General features: G+C 34.5%; 1 protein-coding gene across 3 annotated transcripts in view; it reads left to right on the forward strand.

Annotated features, from left to right (window-relative positions):
- The window catches only part of Arms (Ankyrin repeat-rich membrane spanning), a 295,457-nt gene that overhangs the window by 238,800 nt on the left and 38,889 nt on the right, over window positions 1-17,768 (forward strand). For all 3 annotated transcript variants that reach the window (XM_066729126.1, XM_066729125.1, XM_066729124.1), the window contains one exon: window positions 2,701-2,845. In XM_066729126.1, the coding sequence (XP_066585223.1) occupies window positions 2,701-2,845 (145 nt within the window). The remainder of the gene's footprint in view (window positions 1-2,700; window positions 2,846-17,768) is intronic.

The following is a 17,768-nucleotide window of genomic DNA, read 5'->3' on the forward strand; positions in this document are numbered from 1 at the left end:
AATCACACACACACACACAAAATTAGCACAGGCTTCATATATCACTGTATTTTCAACACCCAATCTTGCTCTAGCTCTGGCTGTCTCGCACGACAAGGCTCGTCGCTTATAATTGTCATTTCTCAAATTTGCCTTCTCTCCCCATTCTGGCAGTACTATTATAAAGATCATGAAAATGATAAACAGAATAAGCGACTGTACTGATACGACTATAAGATAAATTATTTTCCATTACTTTAAAATTCGGATATACAGAGAAGGTTCCTTTCATCTTACTTATACGGAAATGGTATCACTCGTCTTGAAAAGATTGGATAGCGAAATGGGCATTTATCGTGGTATTTAGAGTGAAAAAAACGATTTTATCATGATGCGCACAGCCAGAAGCAACGGCTGAGTAGCGTAAACGTTAGGTGCATACGTAACTGAGTACAGTTAGCTTCCACGCGTCGGATTTCATCAATCTACAGATTGGATGAGTTAATAACACTTTTTAATTCTTTATTATATTCTTATTACTATTACAATTTAACAAGATTTTTGCTATTATTCTCCTACACGAGTACTCTCATCATATGTTATACTTAACGAAAAGTAAAATTGTAACATGATTATAAATTGATGAAACTCTGTTTGAAAGAAAAACTTCTGCATATTTTCAGAAATAAAAAGAAACAGGAAAGTTTTTCAATTTTTAATTTATGTGTATCATCTTAACATAAAAATAACTTGTCCGGATTAAAATCTATTACATATAAACCGTTAAGCGAATTATGGTTAAATCTTCATACAGGAAGTTTAATTGTTAACGCAGGTATAAAATTTTGTGACCTTTATTAAAAATTAGCATAGTTTTGGAAAAAGCTTTTTATTAGTATTATCATTCCTTAACTAAAATGACAGAAAGTTATTTGTTGATGCTATAATTTGTTGCATGTAAACAGTTAAGTAGGTCAAGCTATACGGGTAGAACGTTAACGCCGCACTTCCTTGAAAGGATTGATTCCTGAGACCTTTCTAAGTGAAAAGCCGTTGGCCATTTTAAAATGTAGCCACTGGTTAAGGAGATATTAAAGATTAAATTTTGTATGCAATTATTAATATTATATATGATTGCAGTAGTATTGGTATGTACGTGTGGCAAGTGCAAGTATCAGAGAGAAGTTGCTGCTATGACGTTTCACTCTCCCCTTTTATTGATTAGCGGGAAATTTTGAGATTTAATTCGCGTTCTCGCGCAGAAACTAACCCGTACGCGCAATTTACCTACGGAGAATCTTGGTAAAATGTTAATGTGTGCGTCCCCATACAATTTAATTTCCTATGCCAAATAATTAATGGGCAAATAGGGGTAATGGAAATTAAATTCTATGAGGATTACACATTTTAAATCAAGATTGTACCCCAGTCAATCAGTGCTAGCTTGGCATAACTGAGCGCTCATGAGCGCTCAATAAATAGAGCACAACCTTGGTTTAAACTGTGCAATTCTCATAGAATTTTATAGAAGTTTATTTGCATTATCCCGATTTGCCCATTAATTATTTGGCGTCGGAACTTAAATTGTATGGGGACGTACACAAAAACATTTTACCAAAATTCCCCGTAGGTAAATTGCGCATACGCGTTTACGCGTTAGTTTTTGCGCGAGGACGCTAATTAAATTTCAAAATTTCACATTAATCAATAAAAAGGCAAAACAGCAAACCGGTAGCAACTTCTCACCGATTCTGAAAAAATCAATAATAGGAGAGAGTGAAACGTCAGAGTAGCAACTTCTCTCTGATTCTTGCACTTGTGCACGTACATATCAATACTACTGCATTCATATATAAAATCAATAATTGCATACAAAATTTAAACTTTTACTTCTCCTTAACCAGTGGCTAGATTTTAAAACAGCCAATAGCGTTTTACTTAGAAAGGTGTCAGGAATCACCCCTTTCAAGGAAGTGCGGTGTTAACGTTCCACCCGTATAATTTATTATTGAATACCGATAGAAAATTGTACATATACTGATAGCATAAAACCTTTTTCCTGCATTGATAAAATGTTAAGAAGTACTTTGATATATCCCCTAACATTATACTATTTAAATTGTTTGAACTCTTTATAGTACACGCAGCTATACAAATGTTGCTTTGGGTATAGTGTAGTAGATAGTGTTGTTACCCCATAAATACTGAAGTTGTATTTCCTATTTTAGTACTGCAGCATCTCCTTTAAAAATTTGCGGTAATATTGTTTTATCCAGTATGTTATTGATTATCAGGGCGTATCACTTAATTCATCCTAGAACTGAGGGGGGCGCGAAGCGCATGGTTAGGAAAGAGGTTCATTATTAGTTCAAAATCAAGATAGAGAAAGAGGAAAATATATGTAGATAAGAGCTATATCTGGTCCACGTGGCATATCGCCCCTTTTCAATTACTCATATCAGTCTCATGCCTCTTTTTCAGCAACAAATCAGAAAACTGCTTGAAGAAAGAGTGGTCGATATGTCATGAAGACGGATTATACTCTTCTCTCCTTCTTACGTTTCTTTTTTTCCTTTTCTCTATTTCTCTTTCTCTTTCTAAACCTTCAACTAATAACGCGTATTTTCTCCTAGTACGCACTCCGCATCTTCTTTTAGATCTGGAATGAAATAAATGACACGCTCTGTAGAAACTGTCGAACCTAAACCGATTATTCTCTAGGTTCTTAAGATGGCTTTTGGAGATTGGGAGCTATTTCGAATGGTAATAGTATCACTTCGAGAAATTGAAGCTTCTATATTTACAACCAACGAAGAAGGATTGAAAAGTGTTCGTTTTACCGTTGGCTCTGAACACGTTCGAAAGGGTATGATTAATATTGATTACTTATTCGTGGTGTAACGTAACACACAAGAAATAATTTGATAATAATTTCTTTGCGTTACTCGGACTAACAAAAAACAGATAAATTTGTTTTCTATTTCACATCGATATGAATTATTTGGGAATTTTCTGATTGCACACAGTTTTGATCGGACAGATATCGGGTTGGACATACGTCAAATTGAACATAGATCGGACACAGAGTCAATAAAAATGGACACAGGTTATTTTAGACACATGATTTTTTAAACACACGTTTGCTCGAATAAGGCACAGGTCACACTGAACACATAAAATTAGGCACGCATCGTTTTAAAATACGAGTACATTGACAAATAAATGTATTACCAAACCAAATGCAATTAGCTGAACTACGCCGTGAGGTTAAATGCGGCAAAACAAATGTGGTTTTTGCTTATATCACCAAATACAGTTGAGAGATTTTGTTGCTTCACACAACTGTACGAATAAATTGATATAATACATTACAGATTAATAGGTGTGTCAATTATTGATTATGTCAATTTATTCGCGTAGTTGAATATCTGATGGTATAAGTAAAAACTATATTTTTTTCGCCGTGTATAATCTAACGGCGAAATTCAACTAGCTACATTTCGTTTGATAATACAATATTTTTTTGTCAATTTGAGCATCGCAGTAACAAAAATACAGGGTTAACCAGATAAAACGACTTAGAGCATGGACATAAAATGCTGGTTAACTTCGTAACTATAAGAGATAGCAATTTTTGCTATAAGACCTTTTTAAAACATCTTTAGATTTGCATCCAAAACAGTCTTATAACAAAAATTGCTATCTCTTATTGTTACAAAGTTAAACAACATTTTATGTCTATGGTATAAGCCGTTTTATCTGGTTAACCCTGTATATAATTAAACCAAAAAAATCAAAAGAAATCTATGTAATACTTTCTAGGTAGGGTTTGGGCCGTTGGGGGGACCCACACATATATACAAATTGCACTGGTATATATTAATAAGTTTACGCACCTAATACGTGTAACGGTTAGGGTGGGTCGAAAATCAAAAAATTTTGATACAATTAAATTTCTTTAAACAAAAAGTGAAGCCAACCAAATATTTTATGTAGTTTTCTATTATAATTACAAAATGGATATATTAACAACTCACTTCATTTAAATCTAGAGTAATATTGAATATGTAAGGAGATGATACCACTCTTTGCCGAGACAGGAAAAACAAATAAATAATGACATCGAAACTATCAGTGTTTAACATGATATCTGTCGCACTTTGGTGATGATTGTTTAAACCAACGTATAGCTACTTCTAAAAAAGTATAAAAATGTTTAAAGAATCTTCACCAAAGTCCAACAGAAGAAGGTGCTAGGTAAGAATAAAGTTTAATGTAGGTATTTAAAAAATGCAAAACTTTAACCTTTATGCGCAGGGGTCAAATGTTATCGAATTTAATTTCTTTTCTTATAGATTGCTTTATTTTTTTTAAAGGAAACTTTTTTATACTATTAGATTTTCAGTATTAAAATTTTTTGATTTTCGGCTCACCCTGATAACTGTATTTTTGACTCATTCTTATATGGTAATTGGGTAATATGAAAAGGAAAAGCGAGAAAGAACAGAAATCTGTAAAACATGTTTATTACTTCGGAGATGTTATATGTATAATCGTTAAAAAAGCTTTAAATAAGTAATTGCTAAGTTATTTCATTTATTGCGTATATATACTATATAATATGTATATAGTGAAGAACAAATGTGAACTCACATTCATTATTTTTAAAAAATATTCATATTATTTAATTTTTACTTCCGAATAATAATATAAACAAAATACGTTTTATTAGACAAAATATTTTAGCGACGAAAAACAATTAAATGATATAATTAAAATTATCATATTAATTGAAGCAATTTTTTCTGTTGTAGTCGGTTATTTACTATTATATTCTTTTTTTAATAAATGATCAAAAGTACTAGTATTTATTCCATAAACCTTTGGCTTTTATGGTGTCGTGAAAGCGTGTAGGCATGCTTGAAACGATATTTTCCCAATATTCTAGCAGAATGGAATACCATTGTTCTTGTGCCCTTTGCCATATTTCATTTGTTGCCATTGGTGGAACACTGTATTCATTTCTGAGTTTCATCTTTAAATATGCCTAAATATTCTCAGTAGGATTTAAGTTCGGGCTTTGAGCAGGCCATTCCATTGTTTGAAATTGCTGATTCTGAAGCCATTCTCTTATGCTTTTTGCACGATATCCAAGAGCATTATCATGTTGAAAAATAATATCGCTTTCTGGCACAGGCATATTATTAATTGTGTCTAATAAATTATTTTCCAAAACATTTTTATACGTATATTGATTCATTGTAGATTCAATTTTATGTAATGGCCCTACATCATATGTGTTATAATGTAGCCCTAAATCATTATTGATCTACCGCCAAATTTCATTGTTTGTTTAACATGACGTAAAAAAAAAGTTTCACATTTTTTTTCCAACAAAAACGTCCATCTGATAATAATCGATTTATTGTAGATTCATCAGAAAAATTTACATTCTTCCATTGTTCATTATTCCAATGTATATACTTCTTTGCAAAGTTCAAACGAACTTTAATATTCCTTTTTGAAAGAGCAGGTTTCTTCTCCTACATTGCTTCGAAATTACATTCTTTCAATGACCTTCTCACTATCCATGAATTTGCTTTTTTTCCAATATCGTTTTCTAACAACTTTGCAGCCTCTGTTGCTGACGATATAACTCCTGATATTATATATTTAGTCAATCGTCGCTTATTCTAAGGAGTTAACAGTTTTGGTCGCCCTCTAAAAGCAGTAGGCACTTCATTACAATGTCGTTTGCGTAATTTATGCACTACAGCCGGATTGACTTTTAACTTTTCGGCAACTTTTCTAGTTGATAGACCAGATTTTAAGAGAAATATAATATTATTTTTAATAAATTTAAGTAGTGGTTTCATTATTTCTCAACATTAAGTAACTGTAAAAATTAGGTTCACTATACCACTTCAAAAGACTCTTATTGTATCTGAATGCAGACTAACCATAATACTGTACTATAATATACTCTGAGATACAACCATCGGTCAAATTTGCTTACAAATAAAATGTTTCTATCTTATAACACTAGATTTTTGAAAGTGAGGCAAAACCGACTATACCAAAACAGATTGCTTTGGTAAATATTGTAATGTTAGCAGCATCCATATATCAGAAAACTAAAACATTGAAGTGAATAAAATATATTTTATTTCTTCCATTATTAAAGCAGGAAAAAAAAATTAATTTTATGAAAAAATATTGTGTGTTCACTTTAGCTCTTCACTGTATACAGGGTGTAACCAGCCAAAGACCGAAAGATTTTGACCAGAGATTCTTGAGGCTATACTAAGTAGAAAAGTCCTATATTATAAGATCCGCAAAAGCATGATTGCTGAGATAAATCAGTTTGAAAGCGAGCAATCAGGGCTTTGATCGAACGGAAGAATTACTTTACTGTCGCTTTCGTTGACACCTCCCTTTCGAAAAACAAAAGAAGCTCGTACCTCTCCGCCGCTCCGTAATTCCGTACATGTACACACACACGCCCGCAACTACGCCGATTATTAATATTACCTCCTAACGTTCTACAATCCTGATCCAACCACCGTATGAAATTTATTTTTCGCCTAATATTATCAGAGTCCCTGTGATGTAATTATTGATTCTAAAATGCTAAACAAGTTAGTCAGATTCCAGCTGCAACAGCTTAGAAGATGACATAATCCTAATAAAAAATGTACAATTCCGCCGCGGAATGTCCAATGAAGTAAAGAAGACTTACATTTCCTTCATATGAAAAGCAATTTTTATCTACAGGGAAAGTTTTCCAATTCTGTCTTCGTTCGTCTGTCGCGTCAAGTAATGTTTCGTCGCTTTGTCTTGTCAGTCGTCACGTCAGTCATGTCAAATCGTCGTCGTCGTCCTTAGTCTATTATTTTAAAAGCTGTTCAAAATGTCTCCCCCCTGCTTCGATACAAGCTCGCGCTCGTCGCAGCAGTTCTGTCCATACGTTGTCCAGCGTACGTTCGTCTATGTTAGCAACCGCCACTTTTAAACGCTCGAGCGCTACTTCCAGCGAGCCAGGCTCCGTCACATAAACTTCATTTTTTAGGTGACCCCAAAAAAAGAAGTCCAGTGGTGTCAGATCTGGAGAGCGAGGGGGCCACCTCACAGGTCCTCGGTAAGCGATCCATCGATTTGGAAAATAATTTTCCAAAATCGCAGAAACTGGCCGAGTATTATGAGGTGGGGCACCGTCCTGCTGAAACCACATTTTGGTCCGCAGGTCTAGCGGTACATCCTCAAGTAACTCAGGCAAATCTTCCGTGAGTAATCTCGCATATAACTCCCCATTCATTTTCTCTGGAAGGACGAACGGCCCGATCACATGAGTCCCTATTAACCCGGCCCAAACATTCAATTTCCACCTATGCTGGTAGTTTACCACACGTACGAAGTGTGGATTTTCCTCGGCGTAAGTGTGAGAGTTATGAAAATTGAATGTTCCGGCACGAGTAAATAGGGATTCATCCGTGAATAAAATTCGGCGATGAAAACCAGGATTGACTTCTGATTGTGTCAGAAGCCAACGACAAAAATTAACGCGTTGTGCGAAATCACCTTCCAACAGATCCTGAACGGGTGTGTGATGGTACGGATACAAATTCGCAGCCTTGAGAATTCGATGTACCGTCATATGCGAGATTTTAACTTCTCGAGCTATGCGGCGAGTGCTTGTTGTCGGGTCAGCTTCTACTAGATTCAGTACTTTTTCCGTCACACGTCTGTCACGTAAGTTGTGTCCACCTTTCTCCTGTCTTGGCAAAACATTACCCGTTTCTAAAACTCTACGATATGTGTCTGTAAACGTCGTACTGATTGGGTGTCGTCTATTTGGGTACCTTTCCCTGTAGATTCTCGCCGCCTCTGTCGCCACACCTCGAGCTTCTCCCAGGATGTACACCATTTGGCCGTATTCCTCATTCGTGAAATTCGGCATTTTTGACACAAAATTTGGCCACTAATTATATCCCGTGATATGCAGTTCACTTGCACTCTATCCGAAAGATGCGAAAGACTGATTGTTTATTACTATGACACGATTCGGAAGAAAAAACCTAAAGATACTTCATCTGTTTATTTTGAAAACATGTGAGTGGGTAAAATGCCGGATTTCACCAATGAAGAGTACGCAGAGATGATGCTGATGCTTTGAAAAGCTTGACGGGAGGCGGCGAAAATTTACAGGCAAAAGGTATCTAAATCGCAGAAATGTTGTCTAGTATTTTAGTATTAATAATTACATCACAGGGATTCTGTTAATATTAGGCGAAAAATAAATTTCATACGGTGCTTGGATCAGGATTGTAGAACGTTAGGAGGTAATATTAATAATCGGCGTAGTTGCGGGCGTGTGTGTGTACATGTACGGCATTACGGAGCGGCGGAGAGGTACGAGCTTCTTTTGTTTTTCGAAAGGGAGGTGTCAACGAAAGCGACAGTAAAGTAATTCTTCCGTTCGATCAAAGCCCTGATTGCTCGCTTTCAAACTGATTTATCTCAGCAATCATGCTTTTGCGGATCTTATAATATAGGACTTTTCTACTTAGTATAGCCTCAAGAATCTCTGGTCAAAATCTTTCGGTCTTTGGCTGGTTACACCCTGTATATATATATATATATATATATATATATATATTTTTTTTAACGTGGTGAAACGGAATGAAGCATACTCTTCCCCCCTCTCACTTAGTGCCGCCCGAAATTTCCGTAAAAGTGTGAAAATAGAGTGTGTGATTTGATGAATATTTGTAATATTATCTTGTAAATAATATCCCCCCTCCTCCTCTCTATTATTCCGCCTCCCGTAAGCCTTAAAAAGCACATAGGGAATACCAGCGAATTTGTACTCCGCGCCAATTCACTAACAGGGACGCCAACTTATAGTAAGAAGGATCGCCAACTGCTATTACTTGGGCCTAATTACGAGGAACGTTATGGAACCAGGATCGATCAGGAATATTGATTGGATCAATCATAGGCCAAGTAGGAATATCATAATTGATAGGATTAGGACGGAACGAAGGAATGGAAGCTGGAGCAGGATACAAAAAAGGAGGAAGGTAGGACAAGGAAGATTCCCTACCGTACCGTTGACTACGAAAGTCGCATATTCTTATCTTCCCGAATAGTCGAGAGTGGACAAAGCTATACCGAATTATTCTGCTATTATCAACAAGGAAAAGTAATCCACTTGGAAATAGTGTTTGTGCCTGCGGGATTCGGGAGTGAAACTATTCTTTAATACGCACTATACCCTTTCCCGAACCTTTTTCCTTATCTACCGAATACCTCTCCTCGTCCCGGACCTTCATGATTCTTAATTCCGTCCCTTAATTATCCTCCTTCGCTAAAGTTCCGTGTCCCTTAATTTTTACCTCTATGAATGACTGCTTTGTATCATAATTGTGCGTGAAACCCGGCAGGGCGACCCTTTTGCTTTGTATTACTTCTTCACAATATCTTCCCGTTCCGTACTATTTGTAATAAAGTACGTGTCTTATTTTTAACATTTTATTTTATTTATATTCTCCCCCTTTATCAGTAATCGGTTTGGAGTCGATTGGAGTAAATTCGACTCCCCCCCGTATAATACATATATAACACATACAAATTATATATTATACAGGGTGAGGCACTTCAGTCGCTGCAAAGCATTAATATAAAAAGACGTATATCTCTTGAACCATAAAAGATATTCATTTTTCACATATATGACCTTTCTGAAAGCAAATAACAAGAGGCTTCGAAAAGGTCTTATGCAAAAATTGAAAATCTTTTATAGTTAAAACGATACGCGTCTTTCTCCATTCAAATTCTGGGGCAGCTTAAGTGCCTCAACTGTATATGGCGAATCAAGACTTTTTATTTCAACAATTTTTGTATCCATTAATGGGATCCATCAAGCCCTCTGTAGCCAACATTACGGAACGAAAAACAAGGGAGAATTGTCCAGCGTTATTTTTCGACCGATTTTAATGATTTTGGGCTTGTTGGAATCGTTAGGACTCGCACCTTGTCATAAAAAAGCATTATTTTCCAAAAAATGAAAAAAAATTCAAATTGTTTAAAAATTTGCATTAATAATATTTAATCGCAAAACAGATGGAAAATCGGGCTTCTTTATGATAAGGGGTCAGACCTAATAATTCCAACAAGCCCAAAAACATTGGAATCGGTTGAGAAATAGAGCCGTAGTACCATTGTCCCGCGTTTTTGAGGTGGACGAAAACCAAAAATTTTTAGGAAGGGAGCTAGCCTCCCGACCCGCTCGCGACTCACCCTAACGTGTTCCCCCACTCCAGCATCGAAACTTACTGCGAAGCTTTCCTCATATTTACGCTATACCACTATCTGTAGCTATACATATACAGGGTCTTTTCCTAACGGCGGGCCATAGGTGATTTCGTGTTATTTGACTATAGTACTTTTTACTATAGTCAAATTACTATTTTCCGTTTAATTTAAGTATTAATCGAAGTCACCAAGATTAATTAAGTAAAATGATATTTATAATAAATAATAGAAGCAATTAAACTAAAGTAACCATTAAAACTTAACTATCTACGCTTTTATTAATTATATTAATGTATAGTAAGTGCTTCAATGCTATAGTCAAATAACACAATCCTATGTCCCGCCGTTAGGAAAAGACCCTGTATAAATACCGCTAAAATAATGTTGAGAACAATATTTCATTTTGCCGATATAATGAAATTGCTAACAAGAAAATTATCATTTTGAAATAAAATTGTAGAGAAGGAGGTTTCGTAATGCTTGAAATATAAAGCATACGGCGAAACGCGGTACAATAGTACAGTCGTATTTTTCAATAGAATTTGATGAGACCAGTAATAATTAAAGCCATTCTTCATGTAGATTGTCCTAAAGAGCTCGCATTCTCGACAAAGCTTATAGTTTTTCAGCTATGAACGATTGAAGTTGCACGGTGCACAAATACATATTTCTTCTCTTGCCTAGATCAGCTGTTGTGCACGTCCAACTTCAATCGTTCATAGCTGAAAAACTATAAGCTTTATCGAGAATGCGAGCTCTTTAGGACAATCTACATGAAGAATGGCTTTAATTATTACTAGTCTCATCAAATTCTGTTGAAAAATACGACTGTACTATTGTCCCGCGTTTCGCCGTATGCCTTATATTTCAAGCATTACGAAATATCCTTTTCTACAATTTTATTTCAAAATGATAATTGCATTTTTAGCAATTTCATTGTATCGGCAAGATGAAATATTCATAACATTATTTTAGCGGTATTAATATGTGTATAGCTACAGATAGGGGAATAGCATAAATATGAGGAAAGTTTCGCAGTAAGTTTCGATGCTGGAGTGGGGGAACACGTTAGCGTGAGCCGCGAGAGGGGCGGATGGTTAGCTTCCTCCCTAAAAATTTTTGGATTTCGTCCACCTCAGAAACGCGGGACAATGGTACGGCTCTATATCTCAACCGATTTCAATGTTTTTGGGCTTGTTGGAATCGTTAAGTCTGGCACCTCGTCATAAAGTAGCCCGATTTTTCGATTTGTTTTGCAATTAAATATAATTAATGCGGATTTTTAAACAATTTTATTTTTTTTCATTTTTTGGAAAATAATGCTTTTTTATGACAAGGTGCGAGTCCTAACGGTTCCAACAAGCCCAATATCATTAAAATCGGTCGAAAAATAACGCTGGACAATTCTCCCTCGTTTTTCGTTCCGTAATGTTGGCTACAGAGGGCTTGAGGGTTCCCGTTAAAAAAAGAGAATGTGTTTCAATAAAGCTTGTGGCGTTACTGTCTATCTCGAGGGATAGTGTAGAAAGGGAGGGAGGATTGATCTCTAACCGATCGCTTTTGCGTCCCAATAGGCGACTTCCTACAAAACCCGGGCGCCTTCGATGTAATATTAACAATACCCGAATATTTATTTATACAGAGGGGGTTCTAACCCTCGTACGCGAATATAAAGGAGGGGGTGCTAATACAATAATTTCTCAATTTCGGTTAAACTCTCTTTATTATAAATTCCGTGCTCAATACAATACCCGGTTCTCTTTACACGGTATCGGTGTGTTACGCGAGGTCCTAACTGTGGACGCGGCCTAAGTCGTGCGAACGCGGCTGAAGTCACGATGACGTACTACCTAGCCTCGCGCTCGAGGCACTAGTTGGCGCTCGCGGCGGTCCCCACCGAGTCGCGCGGTACTCACGCGCCACCGGCGGATTCCTAGGCTAACCACTACGCGACACTACGCGGATAAGTCCCTATCTCCGCACGTGCGCGTCACTCGACGGTTATTCGCACTCACTCTGTTCCCGCGTACTCAAGCACCACAACAACCCGGTTTGTTTAGGTTTAGAATCTAAGGTCGCGCGTCCTCACGATAATTGTACTAAGTCCGCGGCGTTGAACCAACTCCAGGGAACGTTCCTGTCAACGGTCAAACTCACAAGGAATCGATGTAATCGCGAACACTTTTACTAAATCGCGCTTTTACATGTAATATAACGTTCGTTACAGGTCCGACGGAATGATCACTCCGCTAGGTTGCCCGCTTACCCGTGACAGGTGAGCAGGGCCAGCGGTTCCCTATAAAACCGTTCGGTGCTACGAGCCCTAAAGCCCTAGCACACCCCGGAACGTCACTGGACTTTTCACAATACGAATAATCACCCTTATATCAGCTACCTAGGGCTGGCTCTCTCTCTCTCTCTCTCTCTCTGGATGCCCAATGCTGGCCCTTAGGGCTGGAAAGCTCCACTGTCCGGTATGGGTTGGCGGCAGGGTGGCAGTCGTCGCACTTAATCGCACGTTTTCTTTTTATTCACGGTATGCGACGGCTGCTGCTTTGTCGCAGAACTAGTATCAGCGGCGAGGAAAATCCTGGGCACTACGTGTCACCTTTGACATCTAAACGGTAGCGGGACATTTGGCCTAAAAATTATTGGGATTGGCGTATCCTCTCTACAATAACACATGAATATGACTGATGTTCGCGCAGGCCATTAGTACCTCTGGCGGCAATGTTAGAAACAAAATTTCCAATGCGGCAACGTTGATCGAAACTGACAGCTGATAGATTACAGGCTATTATTGTATGTTTTTCTGTTAAGTGTTAAGTGTCAGTTTCGTAATAATAATTTATTAAATGATAAATTTGTTATAATAAAAGAATATGATGCTTTGTGTAAAATATTTGCTACAGGTTGTTCGGAAATGTATCCATATCTTCTGAAATGCAAAAATTTATAAATTTATGGTTGTGCAGATGATTCACAGAAGGAAATATTCATTATGAATAACAGAAAGTAAAATATAACTTCAAACATTCTGGTAAAAACGTGCATATATTTATCTTACGTAAGTAATTATTGCTTATGAGACCAACAGCCTTAATTACAATAATTAAACTTAGACTAAAAAAGAAAATAGGTTTAAAAATCTTAAGTATGTTTACAAAGGTTTCAATAATAACGAGAAATGAAGTGTCGAGCAGAGACATCAGCCAGATATAAGCTCTCTATAGTATGATATAGGTTTACACAGGTTGCACTCACAGTTGGATGAGACGTTATCACTATAATATGAAATTGTACAAATCTAGATGAGCTATATTCTAAGTCAATGAAACATTATATCGATAGGTTAAATGATATTGCATTTTGTTATGGTGCTAAAAATTATACATATGCATTTACAAATCTGTTATTAAAATATAACAGTCTCTTAATATAATACTTTATTTAATTTTAGTAATTTTTGACAGCTCAGATATGACTATTAAATAATGTATGTGAATAAAAGTTTGTACCCATCAGCTTTTAGAAGTCATGAAGGTTATTTGTAAAGACTGTAATATGTAAAGAATACAGACCATGCAAGTTATTCCAGTGCACTACTCAGACAAAGTTACAGGTATTTTGAAATAATAACAGACCCGTTGGTCTTATTGCAAATAAAAATAATATATTATAAAAGAAACATATTATTCTGTGTAATTTGTAATACATTTTTTAATTTTTTTAGCATTGTTCCTTAGAATGGATACAAGAGATTCAATGTACAGCGTAATTATGAATCTCCCTGGAACTATTATAATGAGTGGAAGAAAGGAAAAAATTTAGTCTTTTGATGCATTGATGGAGATATTTCATGCAGATGATAAGCGAAGATAATGAAAATGATAGGATTCGCGAAACGCATACAAGTGTTGATAATTCATATTTTTCCCTACATAAGACGATGCATCAGTAATTTTTTGGTGAGTGCTCAAAATCGACTGAACGGGCTCCGTTAAATTATTAATTATATTTTTTTTAACTATTGTAGCGAGGGAAGTGTACGGATCTTATTTATTTTGGCTGTTAGTGAGAGAACCTACAAGAAAAACCGAAGGCTTCTTTGCAATAGAAGATACAGCATGGGCGATTAAAATATATTCATTGCGTAAGATCTACAAAACTCTTGTAAAATACCTTTTTAGTGAATCACATGTGCAATTGACCTTACATTGTAGGATTTGTCGTTTCATAAGGTAAGATTTGAACGGATTGTCGGTAGAAACGAATGTCATTGTTTTCAATTATTCTAATGTACATAGAAACAATATTTTAGAAGAACCGAAAAAATCAAAGATGTAAAAACTGCCCGTTTTAGAATAAAATATATTTAAGGAATCATTTGCAGTACTTGCAAAAAACATATACACCATGTGTACAAATATTACACATAAAATTTTTATAAAATCAACATAGTTTACATATATTGAAATATTCTTAAAAGTATTATAGCATTCTGAAATTTATAAAATATATGCAAGCATAATAAACATGAAAATACGTATTATTAGTAATTATAGAATAATTAATTTAATATATCATCTTGATATTCTTTAAAAGTCCTATAATGATTTCAACTTGTGAAACTTTTTTAAAACGAACATATTATTTTAATACATTTTTATATGGACAAAAAATATATATCTATTAATTAGTTAAGTATGTATTAATGATAAATTAAGATACAGAGAGGAGTTTTTCAATTTTTTTCATAAACTTGTCATTATTTGCGGCTAAAGAGCTTAAGAAATTAAATATAATTTCCCTTTCATTATCTCTAGTGATATCTATGAAGGACGTTTTCCACTTTTCATTTAAAAATTGCTCGTATGTTTAAAATTTTTTTGTCTGCTGTTTTACAGTAGTATTCCCTATGTTTTCGATTACGTATAAAGCAATCATTTTAGTTAATTCATCTATAAAAATAAGATCACGTTGAAATATGTTTTAATTACATAAATATTGAAAGAAAGCAACTTTTTAGAATAAAGAGAAACGTAGTAATTGAGTTTTTCAATTTTAGTTCTTACCTACAAATTTAAAAATATCTTGATGTGATTCCATCATCTCCTTTAGGGTCTTATAGTATCGCTACATACTATTATTTGTTCTACTCCGTGTATTAAAAATTAATAAGGTTTCTGGATCTATTTTGTCAAGCCAATAACTCTGCACGTAATCGATCAGCTTTCTAAAAGTTTCGAATAAATCATACTTCTGGATTTGCTCGACGATTATCTCAAGTCCTTTGGCCATTAGAAATTATGGGAGCATGGGTAAGTTGTAGAAATGCCTCATAATTAATCAAATTCGTGTGGCACGTAAAGGTGTTAATTTTGAAAATTTCGTAAAAATATGAAGTTTTTTGGCATTTTTCCTAATATTCTAGAAATTTGACAAATAACTAATTTGCAACATGGTATATGTATATAGTATTTCGGGTTTAATTATAGCTACAAAATGTTTGCTTACATATACGTAGTGGAAGTAGCAGCGTACTAATTTTGCTTGTGGAAAGTTATTTATCAATGCATTCTGCAATGCTTTTTCATAGTCCACATGAATTCTAATAGGACATAAATTTACAACTTTCAGCTTTATAAAAGAAAACAGCGCAGAATATAATTTTTCTGTCTTTTTATTTGTCAAAGCCCATACAAACGGAATTGTCTGCAAATAAAATATTAATATATAGGAATGTACAATATATTACAAACATCATAATAGTAATGATATTGAATGAGGGAAGGCATGATTTTACTTTTCCATTATGCTCGGCCATTATGGTTATCATTTGATAAACGCCTTTTATTCTTGGTGTAGTTTCAAATGTTCCATCTACGTGTAGGATATTAGAATTTGCTATGGCTTTAACAACATTTTTCTCAAATAAAATAACAAAGGTAATATCATTTTCCTCGTATTGCGAAACTATTAATTTATACGCTTCATCATTAATTTTAAATTTTAAAAATCTTCTATAATTAATGGAGTTTAGAATTTGTTCCATGTTCTGTAAAGTCACTGTCACTTTTGGAAATTTTTTAGCTTTCCACCTTTTAATAGATCTGTGAATTTTCGTGAACGGAGTGCTTTTGGCTCCTTCAAAGTTTCTTTGAAAATATATGAAAGAAAAATACATATAACACCAGTTTTTTGAAAATTTGTTAGGATCCCGATCATTAATTGTATTGCCCACATAAATTTGAATCTAACTTGGAATCTACATTACAGAATTCAGTCAGTAGCCTTCTGCTATAAAGAACCCAAGTCCAGATTCCTTTCCATATTAGAAAAATTATAGTAATTAGGATTTAAAGTAAATTATTAAAATACTAACGGGGATTATTAAGTGTAATTTATAAAAACATCTATTTGCAATTTACAAATACTTACTGCAAAGCACAATTATTGTAAATTTCTTTACTAGGGGTGGACGGCATTATTATTGACGATTGAGCAAAATCCTTAATTTTTAATTTGAATGACTTTATATTTTTTTTAGTCTCGTCTATAACATGGTTGTGAATTTTGCTAATTAAAAACGTGTCCACGCATCCTATTTTCTTGACAAGTTTTGCTCTCCCGTTACAGCTATTTTTTAAAGAACATCTAAATTATCTGAAAAACATATAATGTTACAAGTAGATTTTTGTCATTGAAAAATACTAAGATAATAAGATTCTATATTTATTTCATAGTGTCTTGATCTTTTCTATTATTTAATTTCCTCACATTTCGGCCAGCAATGGAAATATTTCATTACATACAAACAAACCATTCCCCTAAAATTTAATTTTGCAATAAAAATATTTTTAATTGCCTTAATGATATATATGTGTTTGTAAAAATTTACGAGTCAATTTATTATCTGCATGACTATTAAGAAATAAATGAAGAAAGTGTTTATATAAAATTTTTAGTATATAAAACCGTTTACTTCACATTTTAATAATAACATCGGAATTAGTAAAATCATATGTCAATTTTTATGTAATATATTAATTTGACATCCTACATAAATGTTTTTGCTTTGAACTAAAAATTGGAAACAATTAATTTTTCTATGTACATTAATATTTTTCATTGCTGAAGAGCAAAAAGGATCGTTGAAAAATCGGGACACACCTATTATTATTTAAAATTTATTTACATTACGGAAGTACCATTTTTCTGTTCATAACTTCTTACTTTATGGTAAGAATGTCCATCGCAAAAATCAACTAAATTTGCAGATGACATATTTTTATGTTCACAAAATGCACCTTATGATCTTCAGATTGAAACAACCGAGCACTAGACGACTTTACAGTTTTATATATGCCTTAGGGTTTGTTTATTTACTATTCTGCTCGTTCCATTATATGCCGCCTCCTTGTGTGAAGTATACCACCACGCGGCTTTTTTCATATATGTTACCGCAAATAACA

Source organism: Prorops nasuta, unplaced genomic scaffold, assembly GCF_024137725.1.
Source record: "Prorops nasuta isolate Cenicafe-Biocafe unplaced genomic scaffold, Cenicafe_Pnas_1.2 PNAS00006, whole genome shotgun sequence".
Classification (NCBI taxonomy): Eukaryota; Metazoa; Arthropoda; class Insecta; order Hymenoptera; family Bethylidae; genus Prorops; species Prorops nasuta.